Below are 18,281 nucleotides of genomic sequence, written 5' to 3' on the forward strand. Positions count from 1 at the left end.
TGTACACCAGAAATTGACACAACATTGTAAACTGACTATACTACAATTAAAACAAAAAACCCAAACAACATGAGGGCAGACTCTGGGGGTACAGATGCTCAGTGCAGACACTTTTATTTCCCCACCAAGAATCTAGGACAAGGCTTCGCTGTGCTATCTCCCTGTGGAGTGTTTGGCTTTTTCTTGAACCCACCATTGTGCTTCAAGAATCTTTCTTCAAGACCTCTTCCCAGGTCTTCTAGTTCTAGTTCTCCTCGTCATCTCCCATCCCTGAGCAAGTGTGCAGTCCCAAGCCCCTGGTGTGTGGATTCTCTCTGTAGCATAAGTTCATGTGCTTACAGCTTTGGTTCTCAGTTTACTCTTATTTCTGGCCCCAGACTATTTAATTTATTGTAAGCTCATTTAAGTGGGTGTTTACTGTCTGTCACATTTCCCCCAGAATTTCTTAGGGATTATAAATGGAAAGGTTCTTTAGACTATCAAGGCAACTTCTAAGATCATGTTCTTGTTTCCATTTTTATAAAGAAAAAAGTTTCAGGTTGGGAGCCAGGACACCTAATTCTTTGACATCTGTTTGCTATATCGGGCAAGTCATACAACATATCCAAGGGCTCTGATTCCCTGTCTTTTAAATAACAAGACTTAACACACAGTTCTGAAAGGTGTGTCTCCCTGACACGGATGTTATAAGATTCAAATAATAGAAGAGATGAAAATGCATTTTGAAAAAAAAAATTAAAAGCACTCTGTAATTACCAGCTAGATTTTGTTTCTTCTTTTAGATGCCCTAGGGGTATCATTGGCCTAGGACCTATTTCTATTTGGTTGTTTTTTTTATTTTTTGTTTTCGTTTTTGTTTCATTGAAGTGTAATTGATTTATAATGTTTGTTTCAAGTATGCAGCAGAGTGATTCAGTTATATAGATACATACATATATATATATATATATATCTCTTTTAGATTTTTTGAATTGAATTGAATTGAATATAGTTTCCCATGATATACAGTAGGTCCTTATTGTTTATCTATTTTATATATAGTAATGTGTATCTGTTAATCCCAAACTCCAAATTTATCCCGCCACTGCCCTTTCCCCTTTGGTACAGTTCTGAGCTTAGTACCTATTTTTACTCATAGTATTACTAGTATTCTCTTTTCCCCAGAGCCTTTCCCCACCTCTTCTATCATTGCATCTCCTACTCCATTTATTTAGCTTATAGTGAGTAGAGTGGTCTTAACTTAGGCAGAAGATGAACTGCAACTACCTGGATGATTTTACCTCTCTGAGTATGGTGATGAATGTGGCTCTGTTATTCACCCCTCGACTCATTATCCTGTACTCAGGTTCCTTGCCAGAGAGCAGGTGTCGGCAACCCTTGGTCAATAGTAGGAATGCATTGTTACTTTGGGCAAGGCCTTAATAGCACATGAAATTGTTCTTATGATTCTGCTGCTTCAGTGAACCAAAGGACTACAGCTCTAAATATAGATTTTCTCTGCAGTTATCTGTCTATGGCTTGTCACTGAAGGAGAGTATTGATTGGCATAGATGTTCAGGAAGCTACAGGAAACCTTTAAATGCATATTAAAAGAAACACTAAGATTTCCAATTTTAGTATATGTGCTGCTGAAGTGAGCACAACACTGGGATTTCCAATCAAAGAATTTTTACAATGTGATCTCACATAACACACCTATTTATGTTATAAAAACTTCAGTTTGAACAAGTCATGTCATACAAAGGGGCCACAGACTCAGCCAGTTACATAATGACAGGCCAACCAGATTTGGATATTGGTATGGCTTTTTATTTGAGGCCAAGTTCTCACACAGAACGTTGACTTTGCTTCAGGTCAAATTCAAGTCATAATTTGGGTTGGGTTAGTCCTTACTTAAATTACTTAGGTAAGGTTTAATTTGTTGACCCAAACCCTGGAACCAGTTCAATTCATGAAAGAACATATAATTATATAACTTTTATCCCAAGAACCAAAAGAAAATTTTCAATTGATATAGTGGTGATTCAAAGGGAACATGAAGCTAAAAAGGAAAGTGCTTGTAGAAACATCAGTAGAAGAAATAGAAAAGAAGACATTTGTGAAAGTCTGGTCTCAGTTATTTGTATACTTCATTGCATAAATTAGTACACTTGATTCTCAAATAAGCAGACATGTTTTCAAATATTGAATCTTTATTTTCATAGAAAGGGTGACATAACAATAGGAGGGTTAACTGTGGTTGTGTATCTTACTGAATTTTCCAAGTTATTATTATTTAATATGGAATAGTAACGTGACTATCCTGTTTCCTCTTATCTGTAGTGATTGCCTGCAGCATACGTGGACAACCTAAATCCCCAGCTAATTCAAACCCCTCTTTTTATCCACTGAAAAGTTAGTTCATCCCTTCATAAAACCTATTTATCATCTCTTCCAACAAATAGATTGGTTTGAAGATCAGTTCTTGTCATGTTCCCTGCCTGCCATGTGTTTTGGGTATTAGTGAGTCATGAAATGCCCAAAAGCAATAGTCTTAAAGAGGCTAAGAGCAGAGAGCCTGAACTGTCAGAAAACAAGATAATATCCTTGGGCTACAAGGGCTATTAGGTAGATTGTCTAACCAGGTGAGAAAAGGAACAATGATTAAAATCAATAGTGAATTTATAAATCTCAAAACTAAAATGCATGCTAGTTTCAGGAGACTCCTCAAAGACAGCATCTAGGCTTTGGTTACCATTGTTATGGAACAATTGATGGAAGTTTGTGGAAGACGCCATGCACATAGACTAGTTCAGTTTGGCCAATGTATGCTGAGCGCCTAGTATGCTGCTACTGTGGGGAGAAAGGGGAGTAAGGCCTGTTCTTTACCCTGTGGGAGCACTCAGTCTTGGAGGGAAATGTTACCAAACCAGACTTGGGTTTGCTTATCCGTGTGCAGCAAAGCCAATTTACTGATGCTGGGTTGTAGTGAAGGAAAGTGCACTGTTTATTGCAAGGCCAAGCAAGGAGTACGGGTGGCTAATGCTCAAAAGGCCTGAAATCCCTGATGGCTTTCAGTGAAATGTTTTTAAAGACAAGGTGAGGGATAGGGTTGTGGGGGTGCACGATCAGCTTGGACATTCTTCTGACTGGTTGGTGATGAGGTAATTAGGCATCAGCATCATCAACCTTCTGGTTCCAGCTGGTCTGGGGCCCACATGCTTGTGGTCAGCATGCAGGCAGCTTCTTCCACCTGGTGGGGGTTTCAGTATCTGCAAAAGAACTCAAGAATATGGCTCAGTATTTTAACTGTTGGCCTTGAAGAGGAACTGAAGGTCCTTGACTTTGTTTAATGGCTAAACAGTTTTTATTTTGTCTTGCTTGAGTGTTTTCCTTTGTTTCTGCATTTTCTCACTTCTTTGATTAAATTTGTTCTTTGGAACTCAGGGAAGGCCTAGGAGGCTAAAGCTTTTCTACAAATAAAAGGCAGACAGAGCACATGGTTGGGTTGGGGGGAGCATCTGTCCCAAGAAAACCCCATAGGGTCCTTCTTCCTTACAACATCACACAACTGTTTATGCTGGGACAATACTGTCTATGCATGGAGCACTTGCTGTGCTTGGGCCAAGCCTCATGCCTGCCTAGAACTTATTTACTTACATTATCTTGAATGTTCTTATCAGTTCTCTAGGGAGATATGATTATCTCCAGTTTGCAGATGGGGAAGCAATATTTTTTTCCCTGCCCGTTATCATTTTGCCTCTCTGCACAATATGTTAAATGCTCTGCCAAGGACTTACACAGGAGTCCACAGGCGAAGATCTAATCTTGACTCTGCTATATACCTATGGGGTCTTGAGGACATTTCTTAATTTCTTGGAGCCACAATTTTCTCATCTATAAAACACAGTTAGTAGTAACTACCTCAGCTCTCAGCTTCAATGTCAATATCCTCAGAAAGGCCTTCCTCGACCACTCTAAGGAATCTTACTCCCATCTCCCCAGTCACTTGATCTCATTATCCTTTTAAAATTTTGTTATAGCCTTAATCACCATCTGAAAGGATCTCCTGTGTCATTGGTTTACATGACTATTGTCAGCCACCCCTGCCTTGATCATAAGTTTCACAAAGGCAGGGATTGGGCCTTGTCATAGGCACCCCCTTGTCCACATAATCTGGTTTCTGGCACATGGTAGGCATTCAGTAAGTATTACATGAATGGACAGTGGTCTGGGCAACAGTTAATGTGGACAGAAAGGGGGGAATGACTATACTTATGCTTAATGTCCTTAAAGTCCACTATGTTCCCTTAGAAAAAAAAATCATTGAAAGCTTTGAACTATGTGGTGAAGTAGATAAAAAGCTTTGTATTTTTTTTTTAACCATACTGAAGTTTTTTAAATAAGTTGAATTTTATCATCCAGTGCATGATGGTCCATCCTTGACCTGAACTAGCCTTCAATAAAACGAGCAGGGAGGCAAATAGAACACACAGACACGGAAAATGAGGTCTTTTGTACATGGGACTGTGGGAAATGCTGAGAGACATGTTTAACCAGATCTCACCGGAGTAGGTGTTTGGCCTTCACACTCTCCCACAAGCGTTAACCTCATGTAAAGGACACATCTTACTGTATTACAAAAGGCACCTCTGGCTGCCACTGACTTGTTTATCTTTGCCATTGTTTCAGGACTCTGAGAAACGAACCCCGCTTCATGTGGCCGCGTTTCTGGGAGATGCAGAGATCATTGAACTCCTGATTCTGTCAGGTAAATACCAGCTGTACTTAAAAATCAACTGCAGATCACAATTTAAATGACAAATTTACCAGTTGGATACTACAATGAACCCAAATGGAACTTCTTTATTGTGCTCATGGGTGTTTATTTGATCAGCGGTTTTATCAGTAGACGAAAGACAATGCAAGACATTCTTCTTATTGAGAAATGACTTCTCCAGTAAAACTTTTATATTGCTTTGAAAGTCTGATTCCTGACTGTCTAATCAGGCCCAGTATTATAGAAGAATTCAGTTCATCTGGATATCTTTTAATTTTTTTTCACTGTTAAAAAAAGAACAAATCTACATGAACACACATAAATGTGTATGTATATTTACATGTATTTAAATTGCATTGCAAAACAGTACTGTTTTGCTTACAGATACATGACTTACAATGATGTAATCAAAGCATAAAAATATGAAAGGAAAGGAAACACATCAATTTCTGGATAGTGTGGTTCCCTTTGAAGAGGCAGATCGAGTGAGAGGGGAGATGTCTTCAACTCTGTAAAATGTTTTATTTTTTAAAAATTGGAAGCAAATATGGCCAACACGTTAAATGTAGTTTGTGGGTGTACTGGTTTTCATGATGTTTTCTCCTTATTTTTCTGTTTATTTTAAATATTTCATCAGATTTTAAAATTCCAGTGCTTTGATTTTTGGAAACCTGTGTGCTTGGTACTTCTCACCAAACAGGTTTCCAAAACCAGTATGTATGTGCTTTCTCCCTTGAATATTTGCTAAACTAATCCCCGGAATGAATCTGAGCACATGCAAGTATCTCACTGTGGACTGTATGCAGGCCGGCTGGCTTTCTTCCTCCTTCTTTTGGTTTGGGGCAGATTCAAATCTGGAGGAAATGACTCTGCCCACGGTCTATGCAAAGGCCTATCATAAGGTTTTGCCTGTGTTTGCAGTAGTAAAGGGAAATGGTAGAATTCCAGAGTCAGTTCTGCAGAGGGAGGAACTGACATGGCGTTCAAGCAGATGTGGAGAACATTGTGAGAAACAAGAATCATGCTGTGATATGCAAAGAAGATTCACATTGCCCTTAGTTTTGTTGTGTTCATGTTCCTGAGGTGGGTTTTCCCAGGAAACAAGTATTCTGGGCCTTAGCAGTGTTCCTGACAGTCTTGTGGAGCTCAGGTTAGATTTTGTGCGGTATTCCTTGTGCTCTTGAGAACAGGCCTTCCCTCTGATAATTCTAAAGATGTTTCAGTCCTGTGTTCCAAACAAACATGTATTGTTTGGTGCTGGCACAGTCTATGGCTAAGAGCTAGCCCACACCTGGCTGGTTGCCTCAGCAGCAGAAATTTGGCCTATGGAAAATTGTAGGCAGAGTCAGTGGGGGTGAAAAATAAAGAGTTTGGGGTACGACAGCTAGTGGTCCCAGCCAGCTCTACTTAAATGTATTAAGAGACAGCTCAGAGGACTATTTGGTTCATGAATATTCAAAACTTTATCTTAGACTTCCAGCTTTGGTTTTTTAATTTTTTGTATATTTTTCTACATCTGAAAATGAAGGTTTTAATTCTGCAGCATGAAATTGACCATCTATTTATTTAGGCATCTGAGGGATAGTGATTGAGAAACTTGGCTTCACATCACCTTCACATGGACGTGGGGTCCACCAGCCTCTTCGAAATGAGGTTCATTCAGTAGAGCCAGGAGAAACATTTCCATATATCGTGATCTGTACACCTGTTCTCTTAGCCTAGGAAGCTAGAATCTAGGAAGAATCACTGAGTTGTTAATGTCTCTAGTGTAATTTTGGGTGGCACAGGCTATGGGATTGTTCCCCTTTCCCTCATCAAATTAGGAAGACTTAGGGTATGAGAGAGCATTGGGAAAGTTCTTTAGACATTCTACTCAACTGTGAAAGCTTAGGCAAACTCTTGGGATTCACATGGTTTTAATTTCCCTGAAAGGTCCTTTATTCAATTTGTATATTATATTCCTAAAGAAATATCACTGCAAGAGCAGTGATTTCATCTTTGAGCTTGCATCTGGCAGCTGACCCTTTTGGGAATCCAACTAAACTGTTTTCCAGTTTAATAACGAATGAGGTGCTAATGATTCCCATGTTGGACCAATAATTTGATTTTGCCAGAATTGCCCATTACAGCTGTGTTCTCATTGTTGTATTAGCTTACAGAGCATAGTGTAACCCAAGCCCACTAAATTCCTACGGACATTATCTCCTATTAGCTAGGCAGATGGAACCCTGAGTGCCTGTGAGCTGACGGGGGGAATTCAGGCCTTGCAGATTTCCTCTTCTTATTACTGCCAGTCCACGTTCTGGCTTTATTTCCCCCACCTGCCTCCAGCTTCTGTTTGGGAACTGGCCGAGTCAGGATCAAGGCAGAGAGAAGCTCCAGAGCTTGCTCAATCATTTGCCCAGAGATGTATGAGTGAGATCAGTGGGAACCAATTGGTGGCTAAGAGTTAAGAGACTAGGGTTGAGACGGAGGAAGCAGAGCGCCCAGGAAGACGGCCACAGGAACAGTACCCTGTAGGGCAACCCCTGGACACACAAGGGTTAGAGAGTTCTGGGCCGAAGGAAGAAAACCATAAGTATCTACCCTCTAACACAGGAGTGTTTTTGAGTTGTAACTACTAATTAAAAATAATACATTGGGTAGAACGGAGGCCACCGAACAAGTGGTATTCCTGTAAAATTATGTTCTGTGATTTTTCAGAATGTAATCGTCATTCCCAATGCAGATTGCCTCCAGAGCAGGTGGTAGGTCATTCTTTTGAATTCTCTCATGCATAACAAATATCCATCCTTTGAGGTTGGAGTTGATTTTTTTTTTTTTTTTTTTGTGTGGTGAAGGAGGTGTGACTAAATGAGGCAATGCTGATTTTGGCCCCCAGTGTGGTGCGATTGCAAAGTAACGGGCCCTTTGCTGGTGGGTGTAGAAAGTGGCCTCAAAAGCAATTGTCACATACATGGAATCATTATGTACTCTCCCAAGATCACTGCTTCAAAGAACAGTGCTCCTGGGCTGTAATAAGATTTGGTCTGTTAAAAAAAAAATCATTAGCAAGCTGATCTCACTATCATATAATCACATTTCATATGATCTTTCTTTCATATTTGTTTATTTCTATAATTGAAAGCCAAGTGTTGGCTAAGACAGCCTTAAGAATCAATTGTTCTCTCTGGTCTGTAAGATTTTCAATCACTGAGTTAATCTTTTTTCTTTGTTCTACTTCTTCCTAGATGGCAGGGCTCAGAGATCAGAAATATTGCCTCTGGAAAAGAGGCTCAGAGTTCCATTACTCGTGGTATCTGTGACAGTAAAATCAAGTGGTTATAGCGATCAGATAAAAAATATACTTAATTTGTAATTAGTGTTTATGCCTGATCACTTTTAGTTGGGTCTTTGTTTCTGAAGAGTCAGTATACCCTTGTGCTTTTTTAAAAAAAATTATAAAAGCTTTAAAATGTCCTTGGGTAAAAAGCATTTGCCTTTAAATCATTAGACATGCAGACTCTGTGTCCTTCAGTGCACAATGGTGCCTGACAGACAGGTAAATAACATGAAGCTTCCTTTAGAAAAATCAGTTATAAATATTCAACTCAAAACCATCTGACATCTCCCTCTGACATGTAAACAAGACTCTGGGAAGGATGCGTTCTTAGGAAGAGGATGAGGAAGCCAGTGGCACGAGTTGACACTGATGAAATACTGCTCAGTCCGCATTTAGATAACTCTACTTTTGTCATAATAATTTTGTTGTTGGGGCAGAGGAGGTTTCCCTGGCAGCTGCCTGTTCAACCTTGCGGAGGAGGATTAGTGGAGGGGTGGAGGGCTTCAGCAGTGACTGAAGGAAGCCACTTCCTAGATTTCTAATTATGTCAATTCCTCAAGTGACTCTGAAGCTGCACAAAAACAGTGCTGGTGTTGTTTGTTATTCACAGGACATGTGTTGCTTTATGCTGCCCAGCAAACTCAGGGTCATTTTCCTTCTTGAAAGAATTTTAATATTAAAAGCCACATTTGGATCTGCATAAAGCTGAAAGTTTTGGGAATACATAAACAATCATAGTAATAACAATACAATAAAAATGTAGAAATATAAAATATGAGAAAAAAGTGATAATAGAAAACTAGGGAAAATAGGCAAAGAATATGAATAAGTGGTTTTCAGAGAATGAATTACAAGTGGCCAGTAAACAAATCTATTAGAAGATGCCCAAGCTCACTTTTAAACAGGAAAACACAAAAACGCGATACCATTTTCTTCCAATCAGATTTGCACTATTTTAAATAACTGAAAATATCAAGTGTTGTTGAGAATGTGGAGGAATTAAGCAATCATACACTGTGAAGGTGTAAATTGGTTCACTTTGGAGGGTTCAGACTATCTATTAAAACCAAAAATGTGCATGACCAATGACAGAGAAAGTCCATGTCTAATTATCTATCCTGGACAAATACTTGCACATTTGCATAAGGAGTCATTTTATGGATGTTCATAGCACCATGGTTTGACTAGTGAAATACTGGAAACAATTGAAATGCCCAACAATAGAGAGAATGTCTAAAAAATGTGGTGTGTTTATATGTTGGAATACATGTGGCAGTTAAAGAGAATGGACTCATTCTCTTAAGTATCAACATTGATAGATCTGAAAAAAATGTATTATTGAGTGAATCAAGGACATTCAGAGTGTTATTAGCATATGACACAATATACATAAAAGCATACTGTGAAACAGTGCTATAGATTTAAAAAAATTATTGTGTAATATTTTAAGTATACAAAGAGAATGTTGTATTGGCCACTCAGCTTAGTTTTCTGATTTTCCATGCGTGCATATATTTGCATCTGAAGATGTAAAAGAAACCTCATGTACCAAACTCGGAGCAGTAGTTTTCTTTAGGGAGTGGAGAGAGTCCAGCGTTGGGGATGATTCTCAAAGGGACTTTACTGAAATCTGTAACAATCTATTTTTAAAAGAAGATTACATGCATGTATTATTCATATGATCAAAACATGAAGTAAAATAAGTCTGTTGCTGTTCATGGTGGTAGACAAATATTCATAGTTCTAGTTCAAGCCAGTTCAGTTGAGGAGACATTGCTGGATCTCTCTTTTAACCAGAAAGCATCCTTCACTTGGCAGCTATTAACTAAGGTCGGCCCTGGGCGTGGAACTGTGCCAATGGCAGAGACCCCCAGTCTGTATCCCTTGCTTCCCTGACTCTTCTGCAATAATAGTTAGCAAATGATTAAATTGTGTTTACCATCTGCCAGGAAGTGATCTCAGGGCTTTTGTGGCATATCCTTCTAGAATGTTCAATGTTTTTACAAAAATGGGCTCATTCCATAGGTAATGTTTTAGTACTTGCTCTTTTTTTTTCACATAACCATATTTTGGGCATCTTCCCAATTATTTAGCATTCTTATAAAGCATCACAGCTACATCACATGGCTGTATAGTAATTTATTTAACCCACTCACCTTTGTCTAATGCCAAAGTTGTTTCCAGTATTTTATGACCAAGCTTTCATAAATCAGCCTTAAAGATTCGTCTTAAATTTCACCCATAGTTATTTCTTTTAGATAGAGCATTCTAATGTACACACACAAAGACAGAAATAGATTGTGTGAAGGAGAGAGAGGGAGGAGGGAGGAGGTGGGGGAGATGGGGAGCAGGGAGTGGGGTGGGGAGAAGAAAAAGAGGGGGGTTGAAGGTAAAATTCAGACTCGCAGTGGCAAAAGCAGGTGGACACAGGTGGGGCATGCACTACACCCATGTCCTCTGCCCTCATTGGTATCCTGGTGATTTGGCTGGTGAGGAAGCTATGAGGATGAGATGCTTAGATTCAAAATGTGGTGGTAAAATGGTTGGAAAGACAGTAAAGCAGTCCCTGAGACTCTAGAGCTCTCCCTCCCATCTTTGGGTAGGCACAGACTTCTGAGGTCCTGCCTGCACTGGGTGTGCTGACCTTGCCTCTGTACGACAGCTGGGGAGTCTGCCTTTGGGACCAGCTCTGGTGATTGTGGAGAGAGGAAAGCATGAGAAAAATAAGAGTAAGAGCAGAAAGGCAGGCGGTGTAACAGTCATTGGAGCTCTGTCGAAACTGAGATTAGCAGAGAAAAGCTTTGTTTTTGGTAGTAAAAACTTTGTTTTAAAATTCTTTTTTTCCCTGCTCTTAATTACATCTGGATTTCCTCCTCTCCGGCATTTCCTAGCACTTGAGTGTCTTTTAATCTCAAAAGATACCTGTGTGTGCAATCTCTGGGTGATGGTTCTTTGTGTTCTTAAATCCATCTATTTGACTTCCCCTTCCTTTGCCCGGCAAAGACTATGCCTCTCACTTCCTTGAAAGCCTGAGTCATAGATTTAGAAGTAAATGACACATCAAGGAGGATTGAGAAATAAGACCTGCTGGTATTTTTCGGGTGCTTTGCAATTTACAAAGCGCCTTCAAATTCCTTTGATTCTCCCAACCACCTCATGAGGCGGGTCGAGAAGTGTCATGATTGTGTCATTGGCCTCATTTTACACAGTAGTGGTTGCTGGGCCAGTAGGTGCTGTAATCAGAACTCAAGTCTGGGTCTTCTGACTGTGAGTCCCACTGCCCTCCCAGGCCTCATTTTGCTTCAGAGCATTTAGCGCAGGGCTTCCTGCTATTGGGGAAGGAGATGCCTGCTGCCTTGGATTCTTAGCGCCCCAGACTGATTTGTTTGGTTCATACTGATACAAGGGGCTTGAACCTTTTCAGGTAAGCTGCCTGGATGGAGTAGGAGAATTAGGAATCAAATTATTTTAAGCTTGATAAACTAAGCCACAACTTTTCAGTAGCTGTCAATCTAGACAGCTTATTACAATAACCTGGGGTCCTGAAGACCTTTTAAAAAATACTTCTGCCTGGTCCCATCACAAACCAATGAAATCAAAGGGGTGGAGAGGAGATTACTCTCTCTCTGTTTTAGGGATGATTACATACTTGTGTTCTGTGATGATACTTTTATATCAGCAAGCTTTTTGTTATTTTATTTTATATTTTATTTTTATTGTTATTTTTATTGAAATATAGTTGATTTTGTAATTCATACTGTTGATGGTATTTATTCTTCAGTTAAAGAGAAAAAATGGTGTACATGCTATGATTTGTTATTTTATTTTAGCTGGTGCCTTCCATTAAATTTCTAGCTCACTTTTACCAATGAAAGTCTCCTGCTGTCTTTTAGTTGTGTTTTTCTAAGCATGGTTCCTGTTTTTTAGCTGTCGGCTGGCCTTGGCCTCACAGAGATTAGTCAGCCTCGGCTTACACTTGACTCACTTTCTCGGCCCTTGTCCCCAAGCGGCCTCCTTTGCACTCCCCTCCTCTGCCTTACTTTCTAGTTTCTCTGCTTCATCCGTCCATCCTTCATCCTCACAAGCTTCCTTCCTTGTTGTCCTCAGGCTCAGACAGCCTCCTCCCATTGCATCTGCAAAGATATCATAGTTTCTCCTCCTTTTCTTTTGTAGCCTTTTTGTAAGACTTTCCATCTCTGACCAGAAGACTGGAATCCGGCTCCCCATAAAAGGAAGGGCACGTGGGGTGTTGTAGTGGTTCAGCTGTAGACTCGGTGGGCTTGCACGCGTGGAGGGTTGTGAGGGCATCATGGAAGGAGGGCGTACTCTGCTGTCTGGGAATCCACTCCTGTGGAACTTCTGCCCCACAATGGTGCTGTGGCCCCAGGGAGCCGAGCATAAGGCACGTCCCTGAGTGTGACCCGGCTCAGGCTCGTGTATGAGCCTCCGTGCCTCCCCCAGAGTGTGAGGGGGCTGTGAGCAACCAATGTGGGCTTCATGTTGTGCCTGTCCAGAAGCTCCATGGAAGCTGGCTTCTTCCTGCCAAAGCACCTGGCTAGTCCCAGAGAAATCACTGGAATTCTTGGATCAAATGGGTTTCTACTAACCCCCTCAGCCGGGTCAAATCTCAGTAGAACTCAACTTTACAGATTTGTTTGAAACCTCACTGGCCTCTAGGATACATTTGTTGGAAGGCTGCTCATCCTTAACAGTTTGCCAAAAGGAAAGTGTGCGCCCTGTGAGATAAATATGCTTAATGACTAAAAATAAAATAATGTATATGATTGTATACTTTATATGCAGGAATAAATATTATATTCAGGACATGCACACATGCACATCCCTGAAAAGTTCTTCATTCTTCAGAATCTACACTTCTATAGTCTCAGAGAACCTCAGCTTTCTTATATCTGCAACTTCTACCCAGTGAGACACTGTTATTTCTCATCTAGTCTTTACCCAGTTCTTGTGACATTCTCAGCTCTTGATCTGGCTCCTTCTACTGCACTGGGTGTCTCCTCCTGTCTGGTGATAGAAATCATATGACTGATATGAAGGAAAATCAAAACAAAATGTGGTGGTTGTACTGGGCAAGTGAGAGCACGAGATACAGCATCTGATTCACATCAGCAGAACTCCCCCTGCCTGCATTATGCCTCTAACCTGTGCTCTTTGGTTCCAGGAGCACGTGTGAATGCCAAGGACAACATGTGGCTGACCCCGCTGCACCGGGCTGTTGCCTCCAGAAGTGAAGTGAGTGGTTATCTTACTTAATCTAGCACCTGCAGTCCCTAGAAAGAGAAAAATGCTTTCTGCTGAATTAGGCATTCCCACTGGTGAGCAGAAAGCTTTTACTTCTAATGCAAGAGGGTTACCAAAATTGAACAGCTATTTATTTGAGCACCTGCTGCATGCCAGGCATGGTGCTAACGGGGTGACTGGGGTGGTCCAAGATGGATGATGCGATCCCGGACTTCAGTGAGTTCTCAATCTGGAGGCGGATGCAAACAGGTAAGCAGATCAGTACAATATTGTAATTGAATTGGAGGAGGAAGCAAGTAACTGTCTTCCTGAATAGGGGAAGTCTTCCAAGAAGAGATATCAACTGAGCTAGTCCTTAGAGGATGAGCAGGGACTTAACCAGGCCAGGAGAAGGAGGGAGGGCTGAGGCAGGAGGAGAAACATGCTATAGGACAAGGGTCATGGGAGTGAATGAATGGCAGGGTTGGTTGGGTGTAGCCGGAGCACAAGGTGTGGTGGAAGATAAGCCTGATGGTGGAAGCTGGGTCACATGGCAGAGGGCTGGATGTCCTCTGAGCACTGGGGAGTGCTGACAGCAGAGAAAAATGTGAAAACGGTAGGATTCGGAACTTGTGAGAGTGAGGTGGAAAAGAAGCCACTGGGTGGATGGTGACACCATTAACTGGGAAGGCAGAGGCAGAGAAGCAGGGCTCAGGGACGCTAATAAGTTCTGTTTGAATATGCTGCGTTTGGCAAACATGTCACTGGAATGTAAGCACTATGACCACAAGGATCTGTGTTTTGTTTTCTGATGTATCCCAAGTCTGGTACATCGTAGGTACCCAAGAAAGAATTTATTTTGAATGCTGGAAATTCAGGTGAGGATGGCTAATAGATTGTCATTATTTATCCAGGTCTAGAGCTTAGGAACAGAGGGGATGTCATTGAAATCCTGTCAAATGGATCAGCTGGTTCAGAGAAAGTATAAGGGACAAGAAGAGAAGGCCATTGTGTCGGGGCGGGGTGGCAGCAAACTCTGGTGAATATGAGTCTTGAAGCCTGGTCAGAGGGGATGCCTTCCATCCAGAGATACAGAGGCTCAAACTTCATGAAGCTTCTCCTCTGCTAATGGAGAAGGTGATGGTCTTATTAGGAGCAAGAGGTGTCGCTGAGAGTGTATACACCAATGTTTCAGATGTTGATAGCTGTCATCCGTATCAGCTCTTGTTTGGCAACTGTCTGGAAAGTTTACACTATGCTTGGCAGATGACAGTTAGCTTAGGGATCGTAGTCTTCCTTGCTGTGCTATGTGATTTCATTTTTTTTTTTTAATAAGAGGTTGGTTGTATTCTCTTTCCAAATAGCCCACACGGAATGAAGGAGGTGAATAATCCTGTTGCCTGGCTCAGACCCTGGGGACTTGAAAGTCTTCTTATGGCCCCATATTTCATTTCTGTTTTACCTAGAAAAGCAGGTGCAATGGGCTACTTGAATTCATATGACCAGCTTCATGAGACCGGCTCCTTCACAGAAGAGTATTTCCTGGTCTTTTAGGACCATTTGATCTGTAGTCAACTTCCTTTAAGTATCTTAAGAAAAATATGGTTTCTCTCCTCTTTGAACAAGAACCAGGTCTTTTTAGTTAAAGAAAAAAATTTACTAAGTACTTCCTATGTGCCAGGGACTGTGTTTGCTGATGGAGCTACAAAGAAAAATAAGATACCTGGCCTCTACTCTTAGGAAGCATTAAGTTAGTGGGACAGAAAGACACAAAACCAGATGATTTCAGTAATGTGACCTCTTCCAAGTGATCTCGACCTTTGTTAGCTCAACTTGCTGCAAAGGCTTCAATCCTCAAAACATCCATTTTCCATCAATCATCAGCTTACCTTCTTTACATATCTTTAGTGTGTTAGAATTCAGTCGACCCAATGATGGATTGACCTCTACATCTGAGAAAGGCATTTGTTGATTTATAAGAAACCATCTCCCTCTGGAGGTGTGCTGGGAAAGAAAAATCACTTGCACTTGACTCTTACCAGGAAGGAATTAATGCAAAGAGACCCTGAGTTTTAAATAATTAGGGTCATATAAAAGCTTACAAAAGAGGATGTCTTCATATTAATATCTGTCGGTTGAAAAGTTTCTATGGAAAATTGGACTCTATGTAACCATTAGAACTGACTGTGGGCATTTTAACTTCAAGTGCGTTTCTATTCTTTGCAAGTCCTAAATTCAGATTTCCCTCATTTTAATATGATTTCAATTTTCTTAAATTTACTGAATCTTGTTTTGTGGCCTGGTGTGTGTGATCTATCCTAGAGAATGTTCCACGTACACTTCAAAAGAATGTGTATTCTGCTGTTTTTGGATGGAATGTTTTGTGTCTATCTATTAATTCTGTGTGGTCTGTGTGGTCTATGTGGTCTAATGTGTTATATACGATTAATGTTTCCTTACTGATTTTCCATCTAGATGATCTGTCCATTGATGTAACTGGGTGTTAACATCTCCCAACAACAGTATTGTATTACTGTCAATTTCTCCTTTTATGTTTGTTAGTATTTTCTTTATATATTTAGGTGCTCTTAGGTATATATAGATTTATATTTATTATATCTTCTTATTGGGTTGATCCCTTGATCATTGTTTAATGTCTTTCCTTACTTCTTGTTACAGTCTTTATTTTAAAGTCTATTTGTCTGATGTAAGTATTGCTACCCCAGCTTTCTTTTTGTTTCTGTCTACATGGAGTACCTTTTCACATTCCCTCACTTTCAGTCTGTGTGTCCTTAGACCTGAAGTGAGTCTTTTGTAGGCAGCATATATGTATGGGTCTTATTTTTTTTTGTAATCCACTCATCCACTCTGTCTTTTGATTGGATCATTTTGTCCATTTACATTTAAAGTAATTATTGATAGATATGTACTTATTGCCATTCCATTAATTGTTTTCTGGTTGTTCTGTAGCTCTTTTTTGTTTTTTCCTTCTTTTGCTCTCTTGTGATTTGATGACTATGTTTAGCTTCTTTTCTATGTTATGTTTAGATTCTTTTCTACTTTTTTATGTGTATCTAGTATAAGTTTTTGGTTGTGGTTACCATATATATATGCTGATGATCTCTTAAGTTTGAGTGCATTCCAACAACCCTGCATTTTTACTCCCCTACTATGTTTAATGTTTTTGATATCATATTTTACATCTTTTTGTTTTGTGTATCCCTTAACTACTTATTGTGAATGTAGATGATTTTACTACTTTTGTCTTTTAACCTTTCTACTAGCTTTATAAGGGGTTGGTCTACTACCTTTATTGTATGCTTGTCTTTACCAATGAGATTTTTTTCCTTTCATAATTTTCAAATTTCTTCTTAAGGCCTTTTCTTTTCCATTAAGAGAAGTCCCTTTAACATTTCTTGTAAAGCTGTTTTAGTGGTGAGCTCTTAGCTTTTGCTTGTCTGTAAAATTCTTCATCTCTCCTTCACATCTGAGTGATAACCTTGCCTGGTAGAGTATTCTCAGTGTAGGTTTTTGACTTTCATCACTTTGAACGTATCATGCCACTCCCTTCTGGCCTGCAGAGTTTTTGCTGAAAGTCAGATGATTGTCATATCCCTTTTATGTAACTCTCTTGCTGCTTTTAAGATTCTCTTTTTTTTTTCTTTAATTTTTCCAATTTTAATTACAATATGTCTTCGTGTGGCCCTCTTTGGGTTCATCTTATTTGGGATTCTTTGTGATTTGTGATTCCTGGACCTGGATGTCTTGTTTCTTTCCCCAGGTTAGGGAAGTTTTCCACTATTATTTCTTCAAATAACTTTTTTGCCCCTTTCTGTTTCTCTTCTCCTTCTGGGACTCCTATAATGCAAATGTTAGTACGCTTGATGTTGTCCCAGGAGTCTCTTAAATTATCCTCATTTCTTTTAGTTCTTTTTTCTCTTTTTTCTGTTCAACTTGGGTGATTTCCACTACTCTGTCTAACAGATTGCTGATCCATTCCTTTGTATCACCTGATCTACTGTTGATTCCTTCTTGTGTATTTCAAAAAAAAAAAAAAAAAAATTTCAGGTATTGTATTCTTTAGCTTTGTTTGGTTCTTCTTTATATTTTCTAACTGTTGAAATTCCCACTGTGTTCATCCATCCTTTTCCTGAGTTCATTGAGCATCTCTATGATCATTACCTTGAACTCTTTCTTGTGCAGATTGCTTGTCTCTACTTTGTTTAGTTCTTTTGCTGAAGTTTTATCTTGCTTCTTCATTTGGAACATATTCCTCTGTCTCCTCATTTTGACTAATTTTCTGTTTATGTCTATTATTAAGTAGGTCAGTTAAATTTCTTGATCTTAGAGAAGTAGCCTTATGTGGGAGATGTCCCAGGGGTTCCAGCAGCACACTCTCCTCTGGTCACCAGAGCTATATGCTCTAGGGGTGCCCCATGTGGGCTGCAGTCCCCTTTCTGTTGGGTTGGGCTGTGTGTTTGCTGGGAGGCAAGGATAGCTCCCAGCTTGGTTGGCTGTGAGGTTCTGCCTCATGCAGTGGCTGTGGGCCCACTGCAGGGTGGGGTAGGTTCCCCATGCAGTTGACTAGGGGGTATGGGGCCGGTGCTGATGGACAGGTAGGCCTCAACACTAGTGGGCTAGAGGGAGGATTCCAGAACGGCACTTGCCAGTGCTGACATCATGGTGGAAAGAACTCCACAAAGTGGCTGCCACCAGTGTCTTCATCCGCAGGTGGAATCCCAGTTGCCTTCTGCCTCTCTGAGACACTCTCCAAGAACAGCAAGTGGGTCTGAACCAGGCTCCTTTCAAACTGCTGCCTCTGCACTGGGACTTGGAGTGTGTGAGATTTTGCACATGCCCTTTAAGCGCAGACTGTTTCCTGCAGCTCTCTGGCTTTCTGGAGCATAAGCCCCACTGGTTTTCAAAGCAGAAATTCTGAGGGGTTCCATATTCCCTATG

General features: G+C 40.4%; 1 protein-coding gene across 4 annotated transcripts in view; it reads left to right on the forward strand.

The window, feature by feature from the left end:
- ANKRD44 (ankyrin repeat domain 44) overlaps window positions 1–18,281 on the forward strand; it is a 284,704-nt gene that overhangs the window by 140,467 nt on the left and 125,956 nt on the right. For all 4 annotated transcript variants that reach the window (XM_031452073.2, XM_031452076.2, XM_031452075.2 and 1 more), the window contains exons 3-4: window positions 4,672–4,750; window positions 13,264–13,334. In XM_031452073.2, coding sequence (XP_031307933.1) covers window positions 4,672–4,750; window positions 13,264–13,334 — 150 coding nt within the window. The remainder of the gene's footprint in view (window positions 1–4,671; window positions 4,751–13,263; window positions 13,335–18,281) is intronic.

The sequence above is a fragment of the Camelus dromedarius genome, chromosome 4, assembly GCF_036321535.1.
Source record: "Camelus dromedarius isolate mCamDro1 chromosome 4, mCamDro1.pat, whole genome shotgun sequence".
Classification (NCBI taxonomy): Eukaryota; Metazoa; Chordata; class Mammalia; order Artiodactyla; family Camelidae; genus Camelus; species Camelus dromedarius.